The sequence below is a fragment of the Notolabrus celidotus genome, chromosome 18 (genome assembly GCF_009762535.1).
Source record: "Notolabrus celidotus isolate fNotCel1 chromosome 18, fNotCel1.pri, whole genome shotgun sequence".
Lineage (NCBI taxonomy): Eukaryota > Metazoa > Chordata > Actinopteri > Labriformes > Labridae > Notolabrus > Notolabrus celidotus.
The window spans coordinates 12,222,166-12,236,687 of record NC_048289.1 but is presented as its reverse complement, the minus strand read 5'-3'; the positions used below and the strand labels follow the sequence as shown (position 1 = coordinate 12,236,687).

The following is a 14,522-nucleotide window of genomic DNA, read 5'->3' as shown; positions in this document are numbered from 1 at the left end:
AGATTCTCTTGTTCTGCAGGTGTGTGTTAAACACGTAAACACAGAGACAGAGCTCTGTTACTGTTTATATTTATCACTTGGGTATGTACCAAAAACTGTGTGTAGCATGACCAAAAAAAATAACATGAGTAGAAAAATTGAATTCCCCCCATGGGGATTAATAAAGTACGGTTCTTTCTTTCTAAATGAATGTTTTTACATTGAAGCGTCAAACCCCTTTGCACAAAGTAAAAAGGTGCTTCTAAATAATGAAAGTGCTGATTAGGTTTAGTTAATGGCGATGTGTTTGATTCCATTATGTATAATAGTTTTTTAAATCCTAAAATCGTTTTGTGGTTTGGATACAGCAAAATGCAGTATGGGGAAACTGGTACATTGTCATAATTTTATTGTTGATTTAAATCACAGATGGCATCAAAAAAGCATCAAGCCATGGGTGAGCATGTCCCCATGAATGGATGTTCCGGCTTAGTCACCTCAGCCTCTGCCGCCATGCAGCCTGCAGTCACCTCAGCCTCTGCCGCCATGCAGCCTGCAGTCAACTCTTCGTTGTGCCGCCATGCAGCCTGGTACTACTCCAGAGGAAGGACAGTTGGTTAGGGGGCTTTAACATTTAGTTGAAAATAAGACCCCACAAAGGCAATGATTCAAAAATAAATGTCTTAATAAAGCCAGGCAACAGGACAGGCTGATAATAGGAAAGTTCAGCTCAACAAAAAGAAGAGGAAAAAAAAGTCTGAGTTCACTCCTGGTGTGGAGAGTCTGAAGCGATGCGTCCTGGGATCTACTGCCTCCTCTGCACAGTAATTAAGGTTTTGCTTGAGCAGTGTAAAAATCCAAATGTAAATATTTTTGGATGTTCATATGTACAAAGTGTGTGATAAGAGTGTATTAGAGTTAAAGTGTAAGGAGTTTATCGGCACTGAGAGACAACAGACTTAGTAGAAATAGGATATTAATCCCAAGTGTGTTTAAATTAGTGTTTAATCAGCTAAATATAAAGATAATTAATTTTGTTAACTTATAGTGAGACTTTTATATCTACAAAGGAGTGGGTCCTCTTCCACAGAAGCCACCATGTTTCTACAGTAGCTCAGAACATAAAAACAAGTGTTTTTGTATTTCCTGAGTAGCCAAAAAAGCCCAAAATGCACCAGTTGAAACACTGGTTTTTTTTAATTATCATTAATATATTTTATTCCTAGTTTGTATTTTCTGTTATTTAAAGTTTGTCATTTTCTACAAAGTGTAAGTGTTTGTTGTGTTTGTTGTTGATTCTTGTTTTTACTGAACAAATAAACAGTTATACACTGTTTTTAAATCCATAAGTTGCAGTAGGTCAGTTCTTTGAGTTTTTTGAGCATGATCTGTAGTTGGAATAGCCAATTGATCTTAATTAGAAAAATAGATGGAACGGAGAGCAGGGGCTAATAATGCGCTACACTTTGTTAAAAAAAGGGCTGCAATCCATTCTCAGTAAACCCCCCCCTAATTCTTTGTTCATACTCAGATATTAACCTTATTAACTCTGTGGATTAATAACAGCATTGAGAAATTGTTTTACCTAGAAATTGCTTCAAAGATAACTCTGTTCCTCTTGCTGTTGTTTAGGTTATGTGAAAAGGTGTTTCATGGACCTCTGTCTGTGCAAGAGCGGTGGATTGCACACCTGCAGGAGCACATCCTGTCTCTCTGTGTATGAATCAGGTGTATTGAAGTGCAAATATACCCAGACGCGATTGGCCCAAAGTCTACAGATGGAGAGAGCAAGAAAAAGTGTAATGTAATGTAATGACAAAAGCAATGTGGGGGAGTGGCTCCTCCAGATGGTAAAAGCAGAATATGACAGGGGTAGTGGATTATTGGCACACTCTAGTGGTAAAATCAGTGTATGACAGGGATGCAGTGGATTGTATATGAATGTTGTCACGTCAAGCACATTTCAAATAATGTATATCACAATGTAAGCTATTATTTTTATTTTTTTATATTTATTATCTCGCCCAGGTGGCAGTGGTGGGACTTGTGGGCAGAGCAGGCAGCGCTGAGGAAGGGGGAACGGCAGGCCCCGAAGTTGACGGAGCTGCAGGTATGGTGGGAGGAGCAGAAGGCTCAGCAACAGCTGTGGGTGTTGAGGGTGTGGGCTCAGGTCTGGTGATGGTGGAAGGGGCAGGACTTGTTTTTGCTGGGGGGAGTCGCACAGTTGGTGGTGGTGGAGGCTGTTTGATGGCCAGTGGTATGTCCGTCCTTCCCTTCAACACCTTGGTCCCCGCTCTGCTGGGTGTTGGCTCATACGCCATCACAGGGTAGTCTGGTGGAGGGAGGACGGCTGGTTGGTGTGGGGCTGGAGGCAGCTCTGCAGCTGAAATGGAGGTGGTTTTGGTGAAGGTGGACGGCTGTGTGGTTGAATGGAGGTTGAGCAGTCTGTCTTGGTGACGGATGAAGTCTTGCACCGTTTTGGTGTTGATTTTGGGCAGAGGAATGCTCACCTTAGACAGGACAGGATCCTCCACCAAAATCCGGTGCTGGACCTTTTCATACAACCGAAGGATTCTGCTCTTCTCCGGACCACTGTGCGACCCCTGAGGTGAGTTGAGCCACAGAAGCTTGACCAGCGTGTACTTGAGCCGGTTCACCTGGGGGTTGATGTCTTGCTCAGCCGGTGCTTACCTCTTGGCAATCTTGACCTTTTGAATCATAGCAGCATCAGCAAGATCATCCCTCTTCGTCCTGCAGTAGAGGGTGTTGCCCCAGTGTGTTCTGTACAGCTGGTTGAACCTCAGTGGCTGTTTGTCGAGCTCATCCACGGCGTTCCACGACTGCAGGATATTGTTCCTCTGCTCCGTGGTGAGTGACAATTTGTTTTCTTCTGCCAGAACAATCTCCATCAACGCTGAACAGAAGTCCTCCAACTTCTTGAACCCAGGAAGAGGATTCGGACTGCAGGCATCCTCCTGTTAAATGACCAATGCAGCAAGGTCACATTAGTACACTGACCTGCAACCAATGCATTGTATTTCATTGAAGCAAACAGTTACTTACAAAAGGCCGGAGGGTGAACAGTGGAGGTTTCCTCACTGGTGAGAGTGATGTGGGGCAGAGTGGTGTGAAGATCCCTGTCATCAGGTGCCTCCACATCACTCTGGTAGGCTTCGTCGACCTCCGCCTGTGGATCGGGCTGCCCGGGCTAAACCACCTCCTCCTCATCAGGCCCATCGTTGATGATATCCCGGAGGCAGAAGGATTCACCCGTGCTCTGGCGGAACAGGTATTCCAACCTGAGCAGCTCATTTGATGCCACGTCAGCATGGGCCCGGAAATTCTCCTCCACGGTCTCTCCAAACAGCTGCTGACAGCGTGTGTTGAGGCGGTCGATAAGTGGCGCAGAGTAGACCCTGTAGTGCCGTGCTTTGCCATAAAACACGGCATCTGAGCTCCTATCAGAGTTCCACCTTGCGATCCCACTTATCAGGTAAACCTGATAGTGGCTTGCTGCGCAGTGAGCCTCTGTAAATACACATATACAAAGTGTGTTACAGTCACATTTTATGCAACAATTCATGTTGGTGTATTAACTTTTTTTGTTTGAGGTCTTTCATACCAGGTGTTTTGAAGAGGCTCATGCCACTCTCGTCCAGCCCAGCAGGACCTTTCAGCTGCTCGATGGCCAGGTGGATGTGCCGGAATGTTTCCTGAGCCCCGAGTGTGACCCTGCGCACGTGGTGCCTGAGCTGCTCCCTGGAAATGAGGAGCCAGACGACATCCTCATCCGACACAGAATTCAGTCTGGCTGGGTCCTTTGCTCTCACAGCCTTGATGAGCAGCTCCAGGTCCGGGCGACTGTAGGCCAGCACTGCACCGGTCAAAGCCGACTTGAACGCAGCGTACTTCGAGTGAGACTCTGTACGTATGGCTGCGTCAAACCGATGGAGCCAGTGGAAGATGTCCAAGCGCACAACCATCCCATTGTCCACCCAAGACGGGAACAAAGCCTCCATGGCTGTCGGGCCCTGTGCTCTGCAACACCCGCGGTACACGTACAAAATCTTGAGGGTGGGTTGGTTGGCCAGCCTGAACGTCTCCATGACTCCCTGGCACATGGGCTCCAGCTTCTGGGTGGACTCCTCAATGGTGAGCACAAATTACACAATTTGGCTGTGCTCGTTCCCGATACTGGTGAACCACTCAGCTGAGCCTCGGACCTCCCTAGACAGCTTCTTCACCACCTGAAAGTTTGCAAAGAGTGACAACTGATTCTACTAAGGATCGATTTTTACCGCAGTGTGAAAATTTCATTATTAAAGCAGTATGTTTAGCACCGTACTGTATCACATGGTGTTTTGATATACGTACTTTCTTTGTGGAGTCCATTTTCAGCACAGTGCCGAAAGAGGACAGAATCTTGCTCCTGTAGTCCTGCACGTTGCTCGCCTCTGCGAGCAGGAAGGTGTGACGCAGGAGCAGTGCGGTTGGAAGCTCTCTCTGAGGAGGTGGAGGCTGGAAAGTGTGGCCAAAAGCAGAGACGATCCCTCCGGGTTTCACTACGGTCGTCAGGAGTGTGGTGTACAGGTCCTTATGCTGGAGATACTCCTCCACGTGATTCTCCTGGACCTGCCGCCACACCTTGACCATTGTGTTCCCCTCGGTCCGGTCTTGCATAAGGCGCACAACGTTCCTATCCACACCCCGCCTGCACATTCAATAAGTGTTAATTGAATTAAATTTATTTTCTATTTCAATGCACACATTTTGTCAAATGCTCAGTATCTTCATTGAACTCACTTGCTGGTGAAGATGGCAGGAAACATGGCTTGATGAGCCTCGCTAAGCTGCGATAAAACAGCGGTATCCCACGTAAGCCACCGACCCACTGTGCCACCTTCTCCACTTCTGGCCGCCTTTGTACACGGTCCACAGCACAGGACCTCGGTCAAGAATGTATACCAGCTGGATACATCACCTGTGTTCAGCCACCTCCTCATGGAGCTGTGGGCCTTCAGCACCACCTCCCTCTGCTCCGGAGTGAGATCCTTGGGGTGATTTTTGAGGGCGTGGTACTGGCTGTACAGTCCCCACATCTCCTCAAAGGTGTGATCCTCGAAACCCTTCTGGCCGTAGGTACACCAGGTGATGTTGGCCCACCAGGTGACAGGACACCTGAGGGAAACACTCCATATGTTCTGTGTGGTGGTCCTTTACCCACTGTTTCCCCACCTCACCCTTCCTGAGAGGATTTTTCATCTCTTCTCTGTGTTTGTCCAGAATGCTGTAATTATAAACATCAGCTTAGTATTGTCATTAATACCAATACATTTAAATAAAGAGTAAAAAAAACTTTGCCACTTGTCATGATCATTAACCAGAGTTTTGAGCAAACAAATATTCAGGTAATATAATCCTGTGTGGAATTTAAAATAATTTAAAAAAGCACAAAATGATACTAAATGTAAAATGCTTACTACTTCATGTAGCCCACGTCATTGCATATCAGCCAGTTGAATGGGGCATTCAGGTACTGGCCAAATGGTACCACCAGCTTTACCAAGGAACATCTGGTAAGATGGTGCAGAGAAACCCTCTGCGCGCAGGAGTCTCTCTGCGTGAGCCAGAGCAATGTTCTGGAGGAGAAGCTCCGCTGAAGGTATGGGGAAAACCTTCTTCTTCTCCCGGTATAAACGGTCCTCCTTGGTCAAAATCAGAACGGCCTGCTGACGATGTGCATGGGCGTCTGGGTTGACCAGCCAGATCACTGGGTTCGCCATCTTACTGGTGAGTACTGTAACGACATGATTATCATTGAAAAAATTGCTATTGTTATTTGTTATATCCATGTTTTGCACTCTTTATCTCGTTACACATTGTGTAATGATGACAATAAAGGCATCCAATTCAATTCAATCGTCTTTTCTCTTGCAGCAAAACCTTAAAAACAAGCTCTTTTCTCTCACTGAAAGTCAGTTTCGTGCTCACAGGTGATTTTAACAGCAGGGAAACTCTATTGAATATAGCCTGCCAGAATATGTGCTCAGTATTTGTATTATGAATAACAAAACATAAACAACCTGTTAATAACGGCGTGAATGAATGAATGAATGGATGGACGGCGGTGTAATGTTTGTGTGTTTCATGTTATGCATGAGGCTCACAACGACGTGCTTCGGTAACGCTGTTTATTGTCCGACTGACTGCATGCACACACCATCACAGTCTAACTAACTGCCTTCTGATGTTATGCTGTATTGCCAACAGATGGCGCTGTTGTGCCAGGATTGCACTACATCCTGCAAACATCATATTGCCCTTTTTTTTTCAAAAGAAAATAATGACAATAATAATACCAAATATAATTGCTGCCAATATTAACACTTGATACAGCTGGTGAGTAGTTTGTTTTGGACGCTGAACACATAGTAACTATTGGCAAAGATTATTGCAAGTGAACCAGACCATTACAGTATTTCCAAACATATACTTTGGAACTATGTGTATAAACACACTATATATGAAATGTGAACTAAAGCTTCTGCAATGAGAGAATATTTTCTTTACAAAACTTAACCAAACCAATCCACAATTCACAACATACATATATTTTTTTAACTCTTACAGTTCTTCTTTTTTTTTTTTTTTTTTTGGTCCATGAGCTAGGTATAATCCTTAAGGTAGGTGGGGGGACGTCTGTTGTGACATGAAGGGTATCTTGGTGTCAATGTAGTATTGGGCGCATCTCCAGTCTCACAATCATCACTTTTCACGATTTAGCGTGAGACCACTCTCTTCCAGCCTCTGGAACAATGCTCTGAGGTGGTTGTCACGTTCAGTCTGGGTGGCACCAAAAACAATGATGTCATCACTGAGGTCCTTCACACCAGGGAGGCCTTGCAGTGTTTGGCATATGACATTTTGAAACACCTCAGCAGCTGAAGAGACACCAAAGCTTAACCTTTAGTAGCGTCTTAATCCAAGGTGAGTGGAGAATGTGGTTATGTACCTGCTGTCTGGATGAAGCTCCAGCTGATGGTATCCAGCTCTCAGATCCAGTTTGGAAAACACAGTCGCTCCATTTAACGTATGTATCACGTCATCTATGGTTGGAGTGACGTTCCCTCTCAATGGCTGTGTTAGCTTGCCTCATGTCAACACAAAGTCTGACTTTGTTGGGGTCTTCTGGCTTTGGAGGTGCGACGATAGGCGAGACCCAAGGAGTCGGGCCAGTAACCTCCTCGATGATGTCCTCTGCTTCTAGCTTCCGAAGCTCATCCTCAACCTTCTGGCAGAAATGGAATGGCACACTGCGATGTGGTTGGCATGTAGGTCTGACGTCAGGGTTTATGTGAAGCTTAACTTGAAAGTCTTTTAATTTGCCAATTCCTTCGAACAGCTTCGGATGACTTGCGACCAGCTCATCTGAAACTGTGCAACACTGTGGCATGGTTGATAATGTGGTTACTATTTTAATGAGTCCCAGAGCTTTAGAAGTCACATAGCTGAGAATTTTAAATCCATCGCCTTCAATCACAAAGAATGTGCATGTTGATGTTTTCTGTCCCTTTTCCACGCTGCACTTGAAAGCACCACTAACAGGCAATGCAATCTTGGATTTAAAAGGGGAAGATCTTAGTTTTAGTGGGACTGAGTTGTGGGCGGGGCTTCAGTTTTTGAAAATTGACTTCACTGATACAGTTGGCTGTGGCCCCTGAATCTATCAAGACAAGCATATTGTTGCCATTAAGCTTAATGTGGATCTATGGCAGTTCTGAGGTTTCTTTAGCATCTACTGCAAAAACATAAGCGTCGTGCACTTTCTCCTCATCTGGAGCAGTCTCAGTTATATTATGAACTTTCTTTGGTTGCCAGTTCACTCTGCTTTGTGGTCTCCTCATATATGTGTCTTTGGGTTTTGAACGGCACTGCTCTGCAAAATGATTCTACTGCCACAGGCTCTGCATCGTTTGCCTTTGGCAGGGCATTCATTATCATGGGGATAATTACCTCCACAGTTTCTGCAGCGATTATTCGGGACGTTGTTTCTCCGACCTGTTGCTGTTATCTGGATACTTCCTTGCATTCCTTTGACCCACTGCGTTGACAGTTGCTGTTGTACCTCTCTCTATGCCAGTTGCCGGCTTTCGGACAGTTCTAGTGTTCGTCCATGGTCAAGGAGCTGATGCAGACTTGAATCAGGCTCTCTCAGTGCTTTCCTGCAGTGCAGTCTTGATGATGCACAGCTTTGAATGATTTGCGTTTTTATTTCTTCTTCAGCATTTGCAAACTCACAATTCTTAGATAACATCCTCAATATGGTGTGATAGCTGTCCAGATTTTCTCCCGGTTCTTGAACTGTTTATCTGACAATGTACACTTGATATTGAACATTTTTCTTGGGAGAGAAATAAGCGGCGAACTTCTGCTTGGCGTCTGCATCCTTATCATCCGCTGCTGCTAAAGTACCGTAGAGGTCATGCACTCGTTCTCCTGCTATGTGTAATAGCAGTGCTTTGAGCCTAGCATCTCCAGTTCCGTTCATTGCAGTGGTGTAATTCTCAAACCTTTGCACATACTTAGTCCAGCGAGGTCCGACAGAGCCAGGTTCAGTTTCTGTGTCAAAAGGTGGAAGGGCAGCGGTGTTTCCTGCGATACCTGCTCCGTGTGTAGATCCCCACGTGTCTGCTAGCTTCTTTGTTTAGCTTAGCTTAGCTTAGCTTAGCTTAGCTGTGTTGTTGCCGTTCGTCTGTCCACTTCATTTCTCCTCGGAAAAATAGCAGCGCTCCTGTCGACCCTCTTGGATTGGATTTTTAATGTAATGTTTGTGTGTTTCATGTTACGCACGAGGCTCACAACGACGTGCTTCGGTAACGACGTGCTTCGGTAACGACGTTTATTGTCCAACTGACTGCACGCACACACACTCACAGTCTAACTAACTGCCTGCTGATGTTGCGCTGTATTGCCAACAGATGGCGCTGTTGTGCCAGGATTGCATTTACATTCCTGCAAACATCATAGGCAGTAAACTAACTTTTAATGTAGATTGCTAATCCAAATTTCAATCCAGTCAGATTGACCAATCAGAAAGTGCGAAAGTCAACAGTCACAGTAGACGATGTGACGTCATCTCCCGGAGCTCCATAGAAACACGAAGCATTTCTCGGTTTTGACCGGTTTTGACTCATTTCTCGGTTTTTTTTTCGATGTATCTTGTACTCTGTGTTTGTGGAGGAATCATAATAAGTGTATTGAGTCCATAACCAAATTTTTTTATATTCAACACCGTGATAGAAATGGGGAGCTGCAGGCGATGATTTATAATCAAGGTGGCCATATTGTATTATTGGTTGTGAGGCAGTGGGCACAACCAGCGGGACTGTGTATTTCACTGTCTGTGGTATAAAAAAAAAAAAAAAAAAAAAAGCCCTGGCTGTGCAGGCTAGTTAAAGAAAAAAAAAAAAAAAAAAAAATCCTAACCTGTACAGGCTTGTTAAAAAAAAAAAAAAAAAAAAAAGACTACACGATAGTGAAAGTACCTCTGCCTCTCAACAATTTTGTCCATATCCTTACAATCAAATCTCCCTTCTCCATTTCTCTCCATTTTTGAACTATTCAAAAATTACTCCGCCTCCTGCCGCCGAGACCAATCAGATGGCAAGGCATCTACGCATGTGCAGACAACAACGGGAAACTCCGTCAAGGCATCTTTCACGGTAGGTCATTCAAAGGCTTTTCACATTTATTGTGATATATGTTTTAGTTTATTGCTTGGACATGCTGACTTTACAGGTTTTTCATTTCTTTACATTGTTTTCGTCTATCATGTTCCGTATGACTCAAGCTAGAGAAACACCTTCAGACAGTTTACTCACAGAGTGTTTTCCAATGGCCGGTATAACAGTGTGTGATGCTGATCGATGATGACACAAACTATTTGTGATATCGGGGAAAAAACTACAACCAGAACACTTTTACACAACGTATCGTGTTTAGATCAATTTGAAGTGTTAGTCACGGTTTATACATTTACCGTCGCATTTCTGCCTTCTGGGCTGTGCCGGTCGCGGAAAACTCCCGCAAATCTCCCCAATTATCCTCGTCAAGATAAAACACAATGAAAACATTTAGATTAATTATCGGTGGACAAGGTTAGGGTAAATGGTGCTACCGGCAGTAGTTCAGGCCATAAAGACTGACTAGTCGCACTAGTTCAGTCCCGTAGGACTGACTACTCGCAGTAGCGCAGTCGATAGAGACTCGGCTTGGGAACTAGATGGTCGTAGGTTCGAGTCCCAGTATGGACGAACTTTGTCAAGTGGGTTCACTTAAGCAGGGCGCACCGCATAATCATCTACTCGGGTTGCGCTGGTTGTGGCAGCATCCTCACTGTGACATTTCTCCCTAAATTCATGTCCACAGCATGTTTGTGGCATAACACTGTAACAAGGATCGTAGTATCCGTGACGTCACCTATTCCTGAGCTCTGATTTGAAGTCCATCGACGGCGGCAGCCATACTGGAAATGCGGAACTCAACCAGGCGGAGTTTGAGCCTCTTAGCCAACAGCTATGTGTTCCCAACCGGGAGTCAAGTCAGTCATTTGGGCAAAAACTCGTATTCTTAATATCTTCTGAACAGTCGCGTTAGAAAAAAAATCATAAACATACGTTGGTTTCTTAACAGTCTGTGTGTGATGAGCTGAGATCGATGTGAGATTTTAAACACAAAAAAAAGCAAAATCATAAATTCAATACAACAGAGGGTGGATTATGTTATATCTGATTGTTTTGTTTTTTTTAAATCAATGTCTAATGAAATAGAGTAACATAGTCTCATATCATAGATAGAATATATATTCGTGATCAGTTTCCCTGTTTGTTCTGGTTTTCATCATGAAGAGAAGTCTGACAGTAAAGTTTGTCTGTTAGTAAAAACACTTTTTATATTTCCTGTCAGGTTAATAAAGTTTCATATAAGGCCGATTATTAATGAGCACGGGTTTGAAAAGAGGTGCATGGTTTCTATTTTCCCTTAAAGTAATAAAGGATTTAATAATGAGGCATTTTAAAAGTAAATCGATCTCTAATGCATCAGGACAGAATGAACAGAGAGCAGATTCTCTTGTTCTGCAGGTGTGTGTTAAACACGTAAACACAGAGACAGAGCTCTGTTACTGTTTATATTTATCACTTGGGTATGTACCAAAAACTGTGTGTAGCATGACCAAAAAAATAACATGAGTAGAAAAATTGAATTTCCCCCATGGGGATTAATAAAGTCCGGTTCTTTCTTTCTAAATGAATGTTTTTACATTGAAGCGTCAAACCCCTTTGCACAAAGTAAAAAGGTGCTTCTAAATAATCAAAGTGCTGATTAGGTTTAGTTAATGGCGATGTGTTCATTCCATTATGTATAATAGTTTCTTAAATCCTAAAATCGTTTTGTGGTTTGGATACAGCAAAATGCAGTATGGGGAAACTGGTATATTGTCATAATTTTATTGTTGATTTAAATCACAGATGGCATCAAAAAAGCATCAAGCCATGGGTGAGCATATCACCATGAATGGATGTTCCGGCTTAGTCACCTCAGCCTCTGCCGCCATGCAGCCTGCAGTCACCTCAGCCTCTGCCGCCATGCAGCCTGCAGTCACCTCAGCCTCTGCCGCCATGCATCCTGCAGTCACCTCAGCCTCTGCCGCCATGCAGCCTGCAGTCACCTCAGCCTGTGCCGCAATGCAGCCTGGTACTACTCCAGAGGAAGGACAGTTGGTGAGGGGGCTTTAACATTTAGTTGAAAATAAGACCCCACAAAGGCAATGATTCAAAAATAAATGTCTGAATAAAGCCAGGCATCAGGACAGGCTGATAACAGGAAAGTTCAGCTCAACAAAAAGAAAAAGGAAAAAAAAGTCTGAGTTCACTCCTGGTGTGGAGAGTCTGAAGCGATGGGTCCTGGGATCTACTGCCTCCCCTGCACAGTAATTAAGGTTTTGCTTGAGCAGTGTAAAAATCCAAATGTAAATATTTCTCAGGGTTCCCACGCATCCTGGAAAACCTGGAAAACAGTTGACCAGCTTTCCAGTACTGGAAAACACCTGGATAATGGGAGAAAAAGTCAAATGTCCTGGAAAATCACATATAGTCCTGGAAAATTATTCCAACATGGCTGCGTGCGACCTGACCCGATTAACAAAACACATCCCGATTCATTGAAAGTTGAGTGCACGCTGTGCTGGAAAAGACAGCGACACTGCACAACTTTTTTCACATCTTTTCTCCCTCACTTGGTCATAATCATGCATTCACAGAAAACGGGGGTATATTGTCTAGTTTTATGGTACATTAACCTTGTAGAGTGCGGAGTTGGGCAGAGAGCCTGGGGGTCTGTGCCTCACAACTTTCTCTGCACGCTGAGAGCTCAATTACCGTACTCTAGCTCAGTTGTTCTCAAAGTGGGGTCCTGGGACCCCTGGGGGTCCGCGAACCATAGCGTGGGGGTCCATGAAATAATTTGAATACATTTCGAATAAATTATAAAATTGTGCTGTGTCATTACAAAACAGCATATACACCATTGTTATGATAGCATTTGGTGGCTCGAAGGGATATGTGAGTCTTGCTACTGTTAATTTTCTGAAAGCGTTTAAGATCAATTACTTGAAAAGTATAAATGCTGTCATGTTGAGTCCACAAGGAATGAAATGACCCTCTGTTTTAAAGTATACAAGTGTTATTTACATGATTCAAATTGAAGTGTTATCTGTTTATCACTATGGTACAGGTCTGAAGTATTTACATTCATAAGTTTTACAATACAAATAGTTCCAAGGGAAACTAAGAGTGCAAATGGTAGTAAGCATGTGCTTTAGTGATGGGAAGTTGGGCTCTTTTCAGAGAGCCGGCTCTTTTAACTCGGCCCCCAAAGAAGAGCCGGCTCTTACGACTCCCGAACGGCTCTTAATTTAAAATCTTTTGTAGCCGTATATTTTACCTTAACTTTGCAAAAAATAATGGTTTGTGTTGAAAACCCTTTACGTAGTGTTTTTATGAGAAGACTTATAATTGCCCAATTTTTTTTACAAAACCATTGTTACCCTAACCCTAGGGTTATGGTTACGTTTGTAATTAGGGTTAGGGTTAGGGTTAGGATTAGGGTTAGGTTTATGATTATGGTTAGGGTTAGGGTTATGATTAGGGTTAGGGTAAGGGTTAGGGTTAGAACCAAAACTAAATTTATGCAAACAGAACCAGAACCAAACTCAAGCAAACAGAACCAGAACCAAACTAAAGCAAACAGAACCAGAACTCAAGCAAACAGGACTGGAACCAAACTCAAGCAAACCGAACCAGAACAGAACCAGAACAGAACCAGAACAGAACCAGAATCGAACCAGAACCGTACCAGAACCATACCACAACAGAACCAGAACCAGAACTCAAGCAAACAGAACCAGAACCAAACTCAATCAAACAGAACCAGAACCAAACTCAAGTAAACAGAACCAGAACCAACTTACGCAAACAGAACCAGAACCAAACTCAATCAAACAGAACCAGAACCAAACTCAAGCAAACAGAACCAGAACCAACTCAAGTAAACAGAAACAGAACGAACTCAAGCAAACAGAACCAGAACCAAACTTGAGCAAACAGAACCAGAACCAAACTCAAACAAACAGAACCAGAACCAAACTCAAACAGAACCAGAACCAAACTCAAGTAAACAGAACCAGAACCAACTTACGCAAACAGAACCAGAACCAAACTCAATCAAACAGAACCAGAACCAACTCAAGTAAACAGAAACAGAACGAACTCAAGCAAACAGAACCAGAATCAAACTGGAGCAAACATTATTAATGTCCTCAGGTTGGTATTGAGAAAAATCAGATGCCTCAGCATGGGTGGGCTGATCCGATTTCTCCTCTCAGTGAGTATTTGCCCGGTCTTCATGAAGACTCTCTCTGAAGGAACAGATGAAGCCACGATACACAGCCTCCCCTCCATCACCTATATCCTATATAAAAATATTTTTGTTTTTGTTAACTTATAGTGAGACTTTTATATCTACAAAGGAGTGGGTCCTCTTCCACAGAGGCCACCATGTTTCTACAGTATCTCAGAACATAAAAACAAGTGTTTTTGTATTTCCTGAGTAGCCAAAAAAGCCCAAAATGCACCAGTTGAAACATTGTTTTTTTAAAATTATTTATTAATAATATATCTTATTCCCAGTTTGTATTTTCTGTTATTTAAAGTTTGTCATTTTCTACAAAGTGTAAGTGTTTGTTGTTGATTCTTGTTTTTACTGAACAAATAAACAGTTATACACTGTTTTTAAATCCATAAGTTGCAGTAGGTCAGTTCTTATGTTGATCTGTAGTTGGAATAATAAAAAAAAACTACACGATAGTGAAAGTACCTCTGCCTCTGATAGAAATGGGGAGCTGCAGGCGATGATTTATAATCAAGGTGGCCATATTGTATTATTGGTTGTGAGGCAGTGGGCACAACCAGCGGGACTGTGTATTT

The 14,522-nt window shown here is 43.3% G+C and overlaps 2 protein-coding genes across 2 annotated transcripts; both read right to left on the bottom strand.

Annotated features, from left to right (window-relative positions):
- Positions 1–371: 371 nt before the first annotated feature.
- LOC117829784 lies at positions 372–4,129 on the bottom strand. The gene is made up of 3 exons (XM_034707456.1): positions 3,602–4,129; positions 3,043–3,507; positions 372–2,954 (listed from the first exon to the last, which is right to left on the bottom strand). The coding sequence occupies exons 1-2, from the start codon at positions 4,098–4,100 to the stop codon at positions 3,188–3,190; spliced, it is 819 nt and encodes a 272-aa protein (XP_034563347.1). The 5' UTR covers positions 4,101–4,129; the 3' UTR covers positions 372–2,954; positions 3,043–3,187.
- Positions 4,120–9,085, bottom strand: LOC117829785. The gene is made up of 5 exons (XM_034707457.1): positions 6,992–9,085; positions 5,460–5,776; positions 4,783–5,266; positions 4,354–4,690; positions 4,120–4,226 (listed from the first exon to the last, which is right to left on the bottom strand). The coding sequence occupies exons 3-5, from the start codon at positions 5,076–5,078 to the stop codon at positions 4,143–4,145; spliced, it is 717 nt and encodes a 238-aa protein (XP_034563348.1). The 5' UTR covers positions 5,079–5,266; positions 5,460–5,776; positions 6,992–9,085; the 3' UTR covers positions 4,120–4,142.
- Between the last annotated feature and the right edge of the window lie 5,437 nt (positions 9,086–14,522).